This window comes from Schistocerca cancellata, chromosome 1 (assembly GCF_023864275.1).
Source record: "Schistocerca cancellata isolate TAMUIC-IGC-003103 chromosome 1, iqSchCanc2.1, whole genome shotgun sequence".
In the NCBI taxonomy this organism is placed as follows: domain Eukaryota; kingdom Metazoa; phylum Arthropoda; class Insecta; order Orthoptera; family Acrididae; genus Schistocerca; species Schistocerca cancellata.
In genome coordinates, this window is record NC_064626.1 from 267,128,869 (window position 1) to 267,143,457 (window position 14,589).

Genomic DNA, 14,589 nt, shown 5'->3' on the forward strand with positions numbered 1-14,589 from the left:
AACTTCCTAACTGCACCTAGCTGCCCTACCCTTTACCATCCCACACCCCCTACCCTGCTATCCCTCCCCCTCCCCACCCTGGCTGCCTCTATGCCCCCACTACCCAGATTTTTTTCACATCATGAGGTGTGTGAGTGTGTGTAATCTCCTTTAGCTGTTCGTGTTGCCTTTTATGTGAAGTTCCTTTAATGTGTTAAATAACGTGTTACTATAGGTTATACATCTTGTGCTGCAATTTAACTAAAGAGAACTACACCAGAAGTGTTTCGCTTTTATTTATAAAGCATCTTCTGAGGTTATTGGTGTTTCTTTACATATTCTGCTCCTTCCCTCCTTGCTAGCAGTGTTGGCCTCGAAAGGCTTCATTTCACATTTGCACTTGGCAGTTTTTGCCATTCTGTAGAATGCAGAATGAGAAACAGTTAAAAAAAGTGAACTGCAAATAATGCAGCACAGGAAATACTGCAAAACAGCAAAAACTGCCGAGTGCAAATGTGAAATGAAGTCTCCTATGTTTTGAGCTTTTTCTGTGTTGTGTTGTCTGTCCTGTATCCTATTTGAATTCCATGTTTCTTCAATATGTTGCCTATTCAGTGGATAATTTTGTTATTGTAGGTGAGTATGTGCCATTTTGTTTTGTGTGTGTTGTTGTACTTGATTTTTTTGGTCTTTTTATGTGTGCAAATATACTGTTCTATAAGTTGTTCATGAATATGTTGGCTAGGAGGCCACTGATTGGTAATCCTAGCCAATATATTCATAAACAACTTAGAGAAAGGATGTTTACACATGTATTAAGATAAAAAAAATACAAAGTCATATACTACTACTGTTAGGTCGGTGACGTAATATGACTGAATGATGAACCACGCACAGCTACACAATGAAACAAACTACTTACACCCAAAAATTCACTTCATGTTAGAAACAGAAACAGACAATACACTAAATTTTCAGGACCTCACCATAAGAAAAATAAACAACACCCATGACTTCACAATATTCTGGAAACTGACAGCCACAAGCTTCACCATTCACAACTTGTTGAACCACTTGGTGGCACACAAGCAAGCACGCTTCAGATTCATGCTCCACAGATTGAACAGAACACTTGTAAGCAAACAGAATTATACACAGGAGCTAAATTCAATAAAACAGATAGCAGAGAAAAATGGTTACAAGCCCATATAATAGAGAAATTAAACCAACAAGTCTCTAAAAACAATGCTCATGCTTTATGTTCTTCTGTATAATAATTTGTTTTATCATTCTTTCATTCATGAGTATCATTTGTCAGTAAGAAATACATAGGCATACATGTCACTCTTTCAGAATGATATGTAACTCCTCAAAGACCCCTGCTTAGATGAATGATCTCATGACACATTCAGCTACTTTACTTAACTCAGATGTCAATTTCTGTGAAGGATCAATGCCTTTTATATTTACAATAAATCCTTTATATAAGAATCTCTGCCTACTGCTACATTATAAAGTTAATAGACGCACAGAGTGGCCACGCAGTTTGGGGCGCCATGCCACGGACTGTGCTGCCCCTTCCGCTGGAGGTTTGAGTCCTCCCTCGGGCATGGGTGGGTGTGTTTTCTTAGCATAAGCTAGTTTAAGTAGTGTGTATGTCTAGGGTCCGATGACCTCAGCAGTTTGGTCCCTGAGGAATTCACACACATTTGAACATTTTATAAAGTTAATAACTTTCATCTTATCAGTATCGTATTAAGATTCTGTTTCTCCTTACTGGATGTCTTGCTGTGATTTACAATACTCCAGTGATTATGTCTCTGCTGTAATTAAATGTGCCTTTATTAATGCACATAACATTTTTTTGAATGTGACTAGTATATAACCTTAATATTTACTAAAACATACTTGTTGCAAGCAATGTGCTTGTGTTTTTTGTTTAGTTCGACTTTATCTTCATTGTATTTTCCTTTTAGTGCTGTTGCAGTAAAGTTGTAATAATGATATTTTCGCGTCATAATTGTAAGACAGAATTTAAGAAATGCAAGTGGTTTTATTTTTTTATTTTTTTAACACAACAGATTCTGGCTACCAAAACTTTCTGTAATAGACGTGTAGTACTTAGAAATCTTTTGCTTTCTTAACATTTGTGTATTGTAATTCAATGTTCATTATTTCCACCGTATAAACTTGACACTTTTTACTCCTTCAAAAATATCTTATTCAATTATCTCATTGTATTATTACAACTCACAAGGAGAGGCCATGACATTGGAATGACAGATTTACTTCAAACCTTTTATTTAGTTGATATGACACTTGAGAGGTAATACAATGCCAAAAAACACATGTATTTGCATGAAGTTTCAGTTTATGTTTTCCATGTCTGTATGACAAATACCATCCTGCAATGTGTGATGTCGAGAGCACATCCGACAAGTAATTGTGCATTACTCATGTGGTGTTCCACATACTGTATTACTGATTGTGAACAATGTCACTCGCATCATAATTTATTGAGATTTGATGTGGGCTTTCCAAGCCTGTCCCTCGTCCTTGAAAATTTAATTACAAACAGGAAATAGTCAAATAACATACGAAATTCATTACAGTGTCATGAAAAAGCACTTAAAAAAAAAAAATATATATATATATATATATATATATATATATATATATATATATATATATATATATATATATATTTAAAAAGAAAGATGATGAGACTTACCAAACAAAAGCGCTGGCAGGTCGATAGACACACAGACAAACACAAACATACACACAAAATCTAGCTTTCGCAACCAATGGATGTCTGCTTGTGTCTTGTATGTATGGATGGATATGTGTGTGTGTGCGAGTGTATACCTGTCCTTTTTTCCCCCTAAGGTAAGTCTTTCCGCTCCCGGGATTGGAATGACTCCTTACCCTCTCCCTTAAAACCCATATCCTTTCGTCTTTCCCTCTCCTTCCCTCTTTCCTGATGAGGCAACAGTTTGTTGCGAAAGCTTGAGTTTTGTGTGTATGTTTGTGTTTATTTGTGTGTCTATCGACCTGCCAGCGCTTGTGTTGGGTAAGTCTCATCATCTTTCTTTTTAAATATATTTTTCCCACGTGGAATGTTTCCCTCTATTATATTCATATATATATATATATATATATATATATATATATATATATATATTTAAAAACAAAGATGATGTGACTTACCAAATGAAAGTGCTGGCAGGTCGACAGACACACAAACAAACACAAACATACACACAAAATCCTAGCTTTCGCAACCAATGGTTGCCTCGTCAGGAAAGAGGGAAGGAGAGGGAAAGACAAAAGGATTTGGGTTTTAAGGGAGAGGGTAAGGAGTCATTCCAATCCCGGGAGCGGAAAGACTTACCTTAGGGGGAAAAAAGGACAGGTATACACTCGCGCACACACACACATATCCATCCTCATATACACAGACACAAGCAGAAATGTCTGCTTGTGTCCGTGCATATGAGGACGGACATGTGCGCGTGCGCGCGAGTGCACACCCGTCCCCCCCCCCCCAAGGCAAGCCCCCCCGCCCCCGGGACCGGAACGACCCCCCACCCTCCCCCCCAAAACCCAAATCCTTCCGTCCCCCCCCCTCCCCCCCGACGAGGCAACCATCGGCCGCGAAAGCCAGACCCCGCGTGCATGCCCGTGCTCGCCCGTGCGTCCATCGACCCGCCAGCGCCCCCGTCCGGCAAGTCTCATCATCTTTCTTTCTATACATACATATATATATATACATATATATATATATATATATATATATATATATCCAAAAAACAAAGATGATGTGACCTACCAAACGAAAGCGCTGGCAGGTCGACAGACACACAAACAAACACAAACATACACACAAAATCCAAGCCCTCGCAACCAACGGCCGCCCCGCCAGGAAAGAGGGAAGGAGAAGGAAAGACAAAAGGACATGGGCCCCAAGGGAGAGGGTAAGGAGTCACTCCAATCCCGGGAGCGGAAAGACCTACCCTAGGGGGAAAAAAGGACAGGTATACACTCGCACACACACACATATCCATCCACACATACACAGACACAAGCAGACATTTGTAAAGGCAAAGAGTTTGGGCAGAGATGTCAGTCGGGACGGAAATACAGAGGCAAAGATGATGTTGAAAGACAGGTGAGGTATGAGCGGCGGCAGATTGAAATTAGAAATTAGCGGAGATTGAGGCCTGGCGGATAGCGAGAAGAGAGGATATGCTGAAGGGCAAGTTCCCATCTCCGGAGTTCTGACAGGTTGGTGTTAGTGGGAAGTGTGTATATATATATATATATATATATATATATATATATATATATATATATATATATATATATATATATTACCTCTCAAATGTCATATAAATTGAATAAAGGGGCCACTGATGAGAAAAAATAGATTACAAAGTAAGTGTTAGCTGGATTCAAACCTTTGCCTTGACCACGGCTCTCTTGCAAGGCAAGAACTCTTAACAGTTTGACCACAATTAAGTCTTATGACCGACACCTTTGCACAGATACATCAGTTACATAATAGACATGTAAACCTCTCCTGCAATTTTCTCAGAATTGCCAGACTAGTGCACCTTACTACTTGCACATTATGTTGTTTTAATGGTCTTCTAAGGGTGTATAAAGTTTGACATAAATCCATGATCCCAATATTGTGGCCTCCCCTTGCTAGGTAAATTTATTTCCACACAACATTGAAGTAAGTCTCAAAATATTAAATGTTCGACTTCTGCAGAAACTGTCATTTACACCTCCTTTCTCATACACATTTCTCCTATTTAATCAAATGTTTCTACAGATTCACATTTTTCCTCCCTTTCCTCAACACAGGTGTAGCTCCTCTGCCATTGATACACATACAAATATCTGTATTCTTACTTCTACTTTATCAGCTAACACACTTAGTTGGTTGGTTTTTACATAGTTTTATCCTATATCCATTTTCTAAGTACCCATTTGTATCACCGTAGCCAGCAGCCCTTGCATGTAAATTACAGGTATATTATTTTAGCTAGCACTCATTATAAATTTATGTTACTTTACCATAATGTTACTTTTGCTGCTATGAAAGCTTATAATTATTATCTAATATAACATTGATGCTAGCAAGCCATAAATTATGCTTTTTGTAATGTATTCAACTGTTCTTCCTGTCATATAATTGACATTGCTAACATCCTTGAACAGAAGTGCACAATAAATCAATCATAATTATTATCTTAATGATATGAATATAATAGAGGGAAACATTCCACGTGGGAAAAATATATTTAAAAAGAAAGATGATGAGACTTACCAAACAAAAGCGCTGGCAGGTCGATAGACACACAAACAAACACAAACATACACACAAAATCTAGCTTTCGCAACCAATGGTTGCCTCGTCAGGAAAGAGGGAAGGAGAGGGAAAGACAAAAGGATTTGGGTTTTAAGGGAGAGGGTAAGGAGTCATTCCAATCCCGGGTGCGGAAAGACTTACCTTAGGGGGAAAAAAGGACAGGTATACACTCGCACACACACACATATCCATCCTCATATACACAGACACAAGCAGACATTTGTAAAGGCAAAGAGTTTGGGCAGAGATCAATTATTATCTTATCAATTATTATCTTCATACAGAAAAATATTGTGGTATAGTATTACTATAATCCTGTGAATAATGACTCAATGAGTGGCTAAGAAAACATTTTTCTCAGTGCTCTTGTAATCCTGACTAATTCCCAAAAAACTGGAAATAAAATTGTAACAAAAAGAGAAGAGTCTCACAATGAGGACTATTGAATATGAAATGAGGGGATGTTAGAACTGGTACCCAAAAGAGGGAAGTGAGAAGAAAGAAAACATCAGCAATGATGACACTGAAAAAGGAGAGAAGATAGCCCCAAAGACAGATACTCATCTCAGTTACCCCCCCCCCCCCCCCTCCCCAGGTGGTAGTGGTGGGGGGTTACTTCACTGCCACTGAAATGTTGGAGGACAAAGATGGACGGCAGTCCTACAGAATGGACACCACCAGGCCCCAAAAAGTGGTTTCAACACCTTGCTATTGCAGGCCAGTATGGATTACTCATTGTCTAAAAGAAATGCACCTAAAGTTGTCAGATTCCTCTACCACAACTTCAATACTTTCATTTATGTTCATCATATTTGATGAAACATGGACTTTTAAATCTTCATTAAATTTTCCATGTAATTAATAAATAAAAACATATATCATTTGCAGTTTCATGCAAGAATAATGAACATTTTCTTTTCAATTGTGAAAGACCATTTCCTTTGTGTCATCTTCAAACAAGACTTATAGGTGTTAAGAGTAGAAAATAATCACAGAAGCTTCTCATTATACTAACAGGTTATTGGCCTGGCCCTGATTTGCTTGTAACACTGTGTTGGATTGTTCACCCCTTAATAGGGTATAAGTACGAAACATAATTGTTACTCATTTATTTAAGACTATGGCGTGTACTGACAGACTTACAGGCAGTGATAACTGTCTCAAATTTTCTTTGTGGTTTGATTGTCTTACTGTTGTTCTTGGTTTAGACAATGGTTAATCCAGGATGGGATGTAACAATATTATGAAAACCAAAGTTGCTACTCACCATATAGCGGAGATGCTGAGTCACAGATAGTCACAACAAAAAGACTCTCACAAATAAGCTTTCATCCCAAAAGGCCTTGTTGGCTGAAAGGTTATTTGTGAGAGTCTTTTTGTTGTGCCTATCTGTGACTCAGCATCTCTGCTGTATGGCGAATAACAACTTTCCTTTTCCTAATATTGTTGTCTTGAATTACAAAATCTTTAGTATTAAAGAGACTTAAACTTCATTTGTGGCAGAGTCATTTGTAGAGGGAGTAGGCTTCTATAATGTACAGGTAAATGTGAATAGATCCTGTATAAAGAAGTAGGATGTAAGTTTCCTATAAGAGTGCATTGTGTTAGCAAAACTTTTCTTTAGCATATAGAGTAGTGAAAACATTTTGTAAAGCGTGTAACAGTTGACATGAATGCTTTCTTAAAGTGTGGAATGGGTAACAGGAAAGCTTCTTTAAAGAGTCTAATGGGTTACAGGAAAGCTTCCTTAAAGTGTGAAAACATTAGCAGGAAAACTTTCTTAAACTGTGTAAGGTGTTGCAGGAACGCTTCCTTAAAGCATATGAGGGCTAACTGGAAAGTTTCATGACAGTGATGTGATAAACTGGAGCTGTTTCCTATTTGATATCATATCGTTAATTTAAGTCAGTCGTAAAACGAATAAAAGAATTTATAAAACCGTTTTACACAACAGTATATTTCCCCACACTATGAAAGAATTTACAACTTTAGATATGTAAGCATCTTTGGTATGAACTAGAACTGGTTACATGATAAATCAAGTCACCCAGAACCCTGGCAGCAATTACCCAAAATGCTTAAGAAAAAAGAGAAATGAAATTTGTCTTCATTATATCAATGCTTCGTGTTTCGTGAAAAATTGAGTAAGTTGTGCATTCTTTTAGCTGCACAGTTGCAGCAAACAGATGTAGGTATCCAGGTACTTTTAACCTTATAGTGTATGCATTTAGTGAAACCGAGGCAAAGAAACCAGTTTCATTCATGGTCAGTAACTTAAGTGCAAGTGGTAGAGTCAGTAGAAAAAATGATTTAATTTTTTTAAAATTATTGTTATTCTTATTAGTTTGCTGCATTTCAGGTGGTTACTGGGAAGAGAGTATTTGTGGACGCCCACTTGGCTTAAAATTTGACAAACATGGCAATCTTTATGTTGCCGATACTTATTATGGACTGTTCAAAGTTAACATTGAAACTGGTAAGTGTTCTGTAAACTAAACTAAATCTGAATTCAGTATTGAAAATATGGTGATTTTAAATTTTCTTTGAAGTTAACTTTATGCCACTTCTCATTGTTGAAAAATCTGACTGTATTAAATATTTTTGATCTCTTTATGTAACGTTTATTATTGTGCATTCCCTGTAGTGTTGCTATAAAATTGTATTTATCAAACAGTGAAAATGCAGTGCCAGATGGTAAGATGACTCCTTTTGCAGTATGTGACACATTTTTTTCTCGATAAAATATGAAATTTAGTTTGTAATTTATTTGATAGCACAACAATAAAATACATGTCCTAGGTTCACAATGCACAATGATCAGTTTGAATATTTTCTTCTGTTTAGAGAAATATTGCATGGGACTGTAGAAAATTCTGCAGCAGACACTGGTTAAGCAGCTTTTGGTGCAGCAGTTCCTCTTGTGTGAGGGTTACAAAATGTCATTTTATAAATGAATTATATTGTGTTGTATCTTTGGCAGTTACATTCCTCTCACATGAATTTACAGCCTGTTACAATATTATTTGTCAGAAAAAATTGCATAAAATAATATTAAAAAATCAAAATACAAAGTCTATATCTGTGAAATTACTTTTGCTTGTTTCACTACTAGATATGTTTTAAATTTTGAAATTTTTCTGAAAGCTACACAACTAATGACTTTTTGGGGGGGGAGGGAGGGAGGGGGGGGGTGGCAGTAATATAACAGTGTAATGTACATTCTGGATGAATCATTTAATCATTTAGAAATTGCTGTTTTGTATATCCACTTAATAACATTTTCATAGGCATGTCATGACCAATGTGAGGGCACCAAATGGAGACACCTCTACGTTGTCAGGATGGTGTTGTGGAACCTGTAGAGTATCTTGTAGCACTATTCAAACATGATTAGCAAGTAAATGTTTATTTGTTCAGATTTACAGTTCTGCATTTTGTTGTCAGCCTCAGCTGACATCTCACACTAGTGAAATGGAGGGACTTTGATGATTCTGATTGTCACCACCCGTGGTCTAGGGGTAGTGTCTTTGATTCATAATCAAAATGTCTCTGGTCCCAGATTCAAATCCCACCACCATCTAAATTTTGATTAACAATCAGCATTGAGAGTTGAAGACTTCCAGCATAAGAAGTCACCCACATTCTGCCAATGGCCTTGTCAAAGAGGGCGGAGGAGTAGAGAGGTTCAGGGCACTCTCTTGTTCTAAGGGTGGGAAACTGTCCCTAAAGGCAGAAGAATCAGCAATGATCAAAAGCATGAGGATACAGAAGGCAATGGAAACCACTGCAGTAAAGACACGTAATGTGTATCCACAGGACATGTGGCCTATAATTGAAGAAGTGTCATGATGATCTCTCCCTTCCGGAATAGTCCCCCATTCAGATCTACAGGAGGTGACTGCCAAGGGGGAGGTTGCCATGAGAAAAAGATTGAATAATCAATGGAAGGATAACGTTCTATGAGTCAGGGCATGGAATGTCAGAAGCTTGAATGTGGTAGGGAAACTAGAAAATCTGAAAAGGGAAATGCAAAGGCTCACTCTAGATATAGTAGGGGTCAGTGAAGTGAAGCAGAAAGAAGACAAGGATTTCTGGTCAGATGAGTATAGTGTAATATCAGCAGCAGCAGAAAATGGTGTAACAGGAGTAGGATTCATTATGAATAGGAAGGTAGGGCAGGGAGTGTGTTTCTGTGAACAGTTCAGTGACAGGATCATTCTTATCAGAATCGCCAGCAAACCAATACCAACAATGATAGTTCAGGTATACATGCCGACACTACAAGCTGAAGATGAAGAGAAAGTGTATGAGGATATTGAAAGGGTCATAAAGGATATAAAGGGGGATGAAAATCTAATAGTCATGGGGGACTGCAGTTGTAGGGGAAGGAATAGAAGAAAAGGTTACAGGAGAATATGGGTTTGGGACAAGGAATGAGAGAGGAGAAAGACTAATTGAGTTCTGTAACAAGTGAATACCCTGTTCAAGTATCACAAGAGGAGGAGGTATACTTGGAAAAGGCTGGGTGATATGGGAAGATTATAGTTAGATTACATCATGGTCAGACAGAGATTCCAAAATCAGATACTGGATTGTAAGGAGTACCCAGGAGCAGCTATAGACTCAGATCACAATGTAGTAGTGATGAGGAGTAGGCTGAAGTTTAAGACATTAGTCAGGAAGAATCAATACGCAAAGGAGAGAGGTATGGAAGTACTAAGGAATGATGAGATATGCTTTAAGTTCTCTAAGCCTATAGATACAGCAATAAGGAATAGCTCAGTAGGCAGTACAGTTGAAGAGGAATGGACATCTCTGAAAAGGGCCATCACAGAAATTGGGAAGGAAAACATAGGTACAAAGAAGGCAACTGCAAAGAAACTATGGGTAACAGAAGAAATACTGAAGTTGAATGATGAAAGGTGGATGTACATAAATGTTCCGGGACACTCAGGAATACAGAAATACAAGTTGCAGAGGAATGAAATAAATAGGAAGTGCAGGGAAGCTAAGATGAAATGGCTGCAGGAAAAATGTGAAGACATTGAAGAAGAAATGATGGTCGGAAGGACAGACTCAGCATACAGTCAAAATAACCTTCGGTGGCATTAAAAGCAAGCATGGTAACATTAAGAGTGCAACGGGAATTCCACTGTTAAATGCAGAGGAGGGAGCAGATAAGAGGAAAGAATACATTGGAAGCCTCTATTAGGGGGAATATTTGTCTGATGTGATAGAAGAAGAAACAGGAGTCGATGTAGAAGAGATAGGGGATCTAGTATTGGAATCAGAATTTAAAAGAGCTTTGGAGGACTTAAAGTCAAATAAGGCAGAAGGGATAGATAATATTCCATCAGAATTTCTAAAATCATTTGAGGAAGTGGCAACAAAATGACTATTCATGTTGGTATGTAGAATGTGTGAGCCTGGCTACATACCATCTGACTTTCGGAAAAGCATCAGCCACAAAATTCCAAAGAGGGCAAGGGCTGACAAGTGCAAGAATTATCGCATGATCAGCTTAACAGCCCATGCATCCAAGTTGCTTACAAGAATAATATACAGAAGAACGGAAAAGAAAAGGGGAGGATGCACTGGATGACGGATCAGTTTGGCTTTAGGAAAAATAAAGGCCAGAGAGAGGCACTGGATGACGGATCAGTTTGGCTTTAGGAAAAATAAAGGCCAGAGAGAGGCAGTTCTGACAGTGTGGTTAATGTTGGAAACAAGACTAAAGAAAAATCGAGACACGTTCATAGGATTTGTTGACCTGGAAAAAGCGTTCAACAATGTAAAAGTGGTGCGAGATGTTCAAAATTCTGAAAAAAGGAGGAGTAAGCTATAGGGAGAGATGGGTCATATACAATATGTACAACAGCCAAGAGGGAATAATAAGAGTGGACAACCAAGAATGAAGTGCTCGTACTAAAAAGGGTGTAAGACAAGGATGTAGCCCCTACTGTTCAGTCTGTACATTAAGGAAGCAATGATGGAAATAAAAGAAAGGTTCAGGAGTGGAATTAAAATTCAAGGCGAAAGGATATCAGTGATACGATTCGCTTATGATATTGCTATCCTGAGTGAAAGTGAAGAAGAATTACATGCCAGAATAAGATTTTCACTCTGCAGTGGAGTGTGTGCTGATATGAAACTTCCTGGCAGATTAAAACTGTTTGCCAGACTGAGACTTGAACTCGAGTCCCGAGTTAATCTGCCAGGAAGTTTCAAGACTTACATGATCTGCTGAATGGAATGAGCAGCATAATGAGTACACAGTATGGACTGAGAGTAAATCGAAGAAAAATAAAGGTAATGAGAAGTAGTAGAGATGAGAACAGTGAGAAACTTAACGTCAGGATTGATGGTCATGAAGTAGATGAAGTTAAGGAATTCTGCTACCTAGGCAGAAAAATAACCAATGATGGGCGGAACAAGGACATCAAAGGCAGACTAGCTATGGCAAAAAAAGACATGCCTGGCCAAGAGAAGTCTACTAATGTCAAATATCAGCCTTAGTCTGAGAAAGAAATTTCTGAGAATGTACGTCTGGAGAACAGCACTGTATGGTAGTGAAACATGGACTGTGGGAAAACCGGAACAGAATAGAATCGAGATGTGGTGCTACAGACGAATGTTGAAAATTAGGTGGACAGATAAGGTAAGGAATGAGGAGGCTCTACGCAGAATTGTAGAGGAAAGGAATATGTGGAAAACACTGATAAGGAGAAGGGACCGGACGATAGGACATCTGTTAAGACATGTGGGAATGACTTCCATGGTACTAGAGGGAGCTGTAAAGGGCAAAAACTGTAGAGGAAGACAGGGATTGGACTACATCCAACAAATAATTGAGGACATAGGTTGCAAGTACTACTCTGTTATGAAGAGATTAGCACAGGAGAGGAATTCATGATGGGCCGCATCAAACCAGTCAGAAGACTGATGACAAAAAGTAACTGTAGCATGAGATTATGCCTCCACACACTGTAGAGCATTCTTGGCTGTACTGCACTCCATGGGACAGGCAGATCTTGGTACCTGGAAGTGATTGTTGTGATGATCAGGAACAGAGGCATTGGATGGCCCTCTCACCCAGCAATGATGATGATGTTAAAGTGACAAAGATATACTGGTGTTGGAAGACCTCAAGCTCTCCATCGCCAGTGTAATAGGTGGCCAGTGCAAAGTCCCAAGAGCTGCAACTTATGGTTACTTGCATGTTGCCATCTCAGGAACAGCAAGCAGCGTGTTCAAATGAAGTTCTGGAACATCTAACACATATATGTCACTGCGCAACAATAATCATTGAATCAAATAGTTCGGTACAAACGCCATCGATCTTAGTGACCAACTGAATTCAGATGTGGAGAACTGCAGTTTTTATGGAGACAGGAGGGAGACAGTTAGGTGAAGTCTCTCTCTCTCTCTCTCTCTCTCTGTCTCTCTCTCACTCTCAGTCTCTCTCTCTCTCTCAGTGGACATTTTGCTGAATGTGTAACTTGTGCCTGGTGATTGGTGCCAATGTAGCACCGTGTACACACATACTACACTGACTTACAGTTTTGATTGTTTCTTTCAGCTGCATAGCTATTTCAACCACATCTTCCTGGAGTTGTCTGTGTCAGTGCTAGTGTGAACTAGAGTAAAATTTTAAATCCTTCCCCCTCACTACTCTGTGGCATAACACAAGTTACTTGTGTGCCCCACATAGAGAAGGCATCACATAGCAGACAGGCATAATTGAAAGAATACTAGGTGTGTGAGTTATTGTGTGAATGTATGAGAGCTTTACAGCTGAGGAAGGACTTTGTGTGATACTTCTAGTGTTCTTTGCATTGTGTGTGTCTGCGATTCACCACCTCCTCTGTGTGGTGAGTAGCAATCTATCCTTTCCATACTGTTGTTATTCCATCCTTGACTTTCCACTGTGTGTAACAAGTGTAGCTGCAAAAGTGAACCAGCCCAACACTTTTGAGTTCTTCCAGTTATATGGCTAAGAAATGGCTCATGAATTACAGCATTATACAGTTGGTCTGATAAAAATGGGCAAGCAGTTTGTAGTGAATATGCAATAATGAACAATATCAAAACTAAGAGTAGGTCCTTAAAGCCATCAACGTATGCCATATTTCATTTGGCCGATTGACTGAATGTCAGTCTTTCCACACAGTCCTTGGAAGTAGAATCTACCAGAGGAAAGCAGAAAAATCCATCCTCATGTTATTTCCCCATCACAGGCTCCCCAAATAAACAGAGACAAAAGGGAAGGAAAAGGAAAAACTTCACGCCAAAGATGGATCGCATGCTTTTGTTAATGGATTCTGGATATGTGGAAGAACTCAGCTTCTGTCATGGGTAAGCCCCTTCTGTTGTATGTACAGAAAATACATAAATACATTTTAGACCTACTGATGCCCCAGTCATTATGGACAGCCTCCGACAAAGATGAAGAGTGTGTGTTTGCATATGACACTCACCATTCTTCTTGAAGGCCCTCTTGTTACAGACCTACTGATTCCCCCAATTGTAATGGATAGCTTCCACCAAAGTTGAAGAGTGTGTGTTTTTAGATGACATATACCAGTCTTCTTAAGGCCTTCTTGTTACAGACTTTCAAGTTTTACTGTTACAGTCCATAGATGGGCATTATTCAAGTAAATTTACATTTGGGTATTTTTTCAAATAAATAGACAAAAAATTATTTGCGGGAAAATCATTCTCAGCTGAAAGGCTTATTCCTCAATGCAAATATATAAATATATTATTAATATTAAAAAGGATAACACTGCTTAATGTTCTGCAAAATTATATTCGTTCAGTGACAACCTGCTTTCGGCTTCTCAGGCTATCTTCAGGCGACAAGTTGAGACAAGGATAACACTCTCTAATAATCTGCAGAACTGTTTTTATTTGGTCATGAACCAGTTTTCAGCTTTTCAGACCGTCTTTATTTGTGATCAAATAAACATAATTTTGCAGAACATTAGGAAATGTTATCCTCTTTAATATTACTGTCATGTTTGCCAAGCACTGGCGGAAAATTCGGTTAACATATACACTGAAGTGCCAAAGAAACTGGACTAGGCGTGTATATTCAAATACAAAGATATGTAAAAGTGCAGAATATGGCACTGGGTTCGGCAATGCCTGTACAGGGTGTCTCATAATGAATGGCGTAAATGCGTACAACTGAAAGTACACAATAATAGAGCTTAAAATTCTCAGTAAAT

The 14,589-nt window shown here is 38.6% G+C and overlaps 1 protein-coding gene across 2 annotated transcripts in view; it reads left to right on the forward strand.

The window, feature by feature from the left end:
* LOC126170985 (adipocyte plasma membrane-associated protein Hemomucin-like) overlaps positions 1 to 14,589 on the forward strand; it is a 106,641-nt gene that overhangs the window by 41,374 nt on the left and 50,678 nt on the right. For both annotated transcript variants that reach the window (XM_049920765.1, XM_049920764.1), the window contains exon 4: positions 7,719 to 7,835. In XM_049920765.1, coding sequence (XP_049776722.1) covers positions 7,719 to 7,835 — 117 coding nt within the window. The remainder of the gene's footprint in view (positions 1 to 7,718; positions 7,836 to 14,589) is intronic.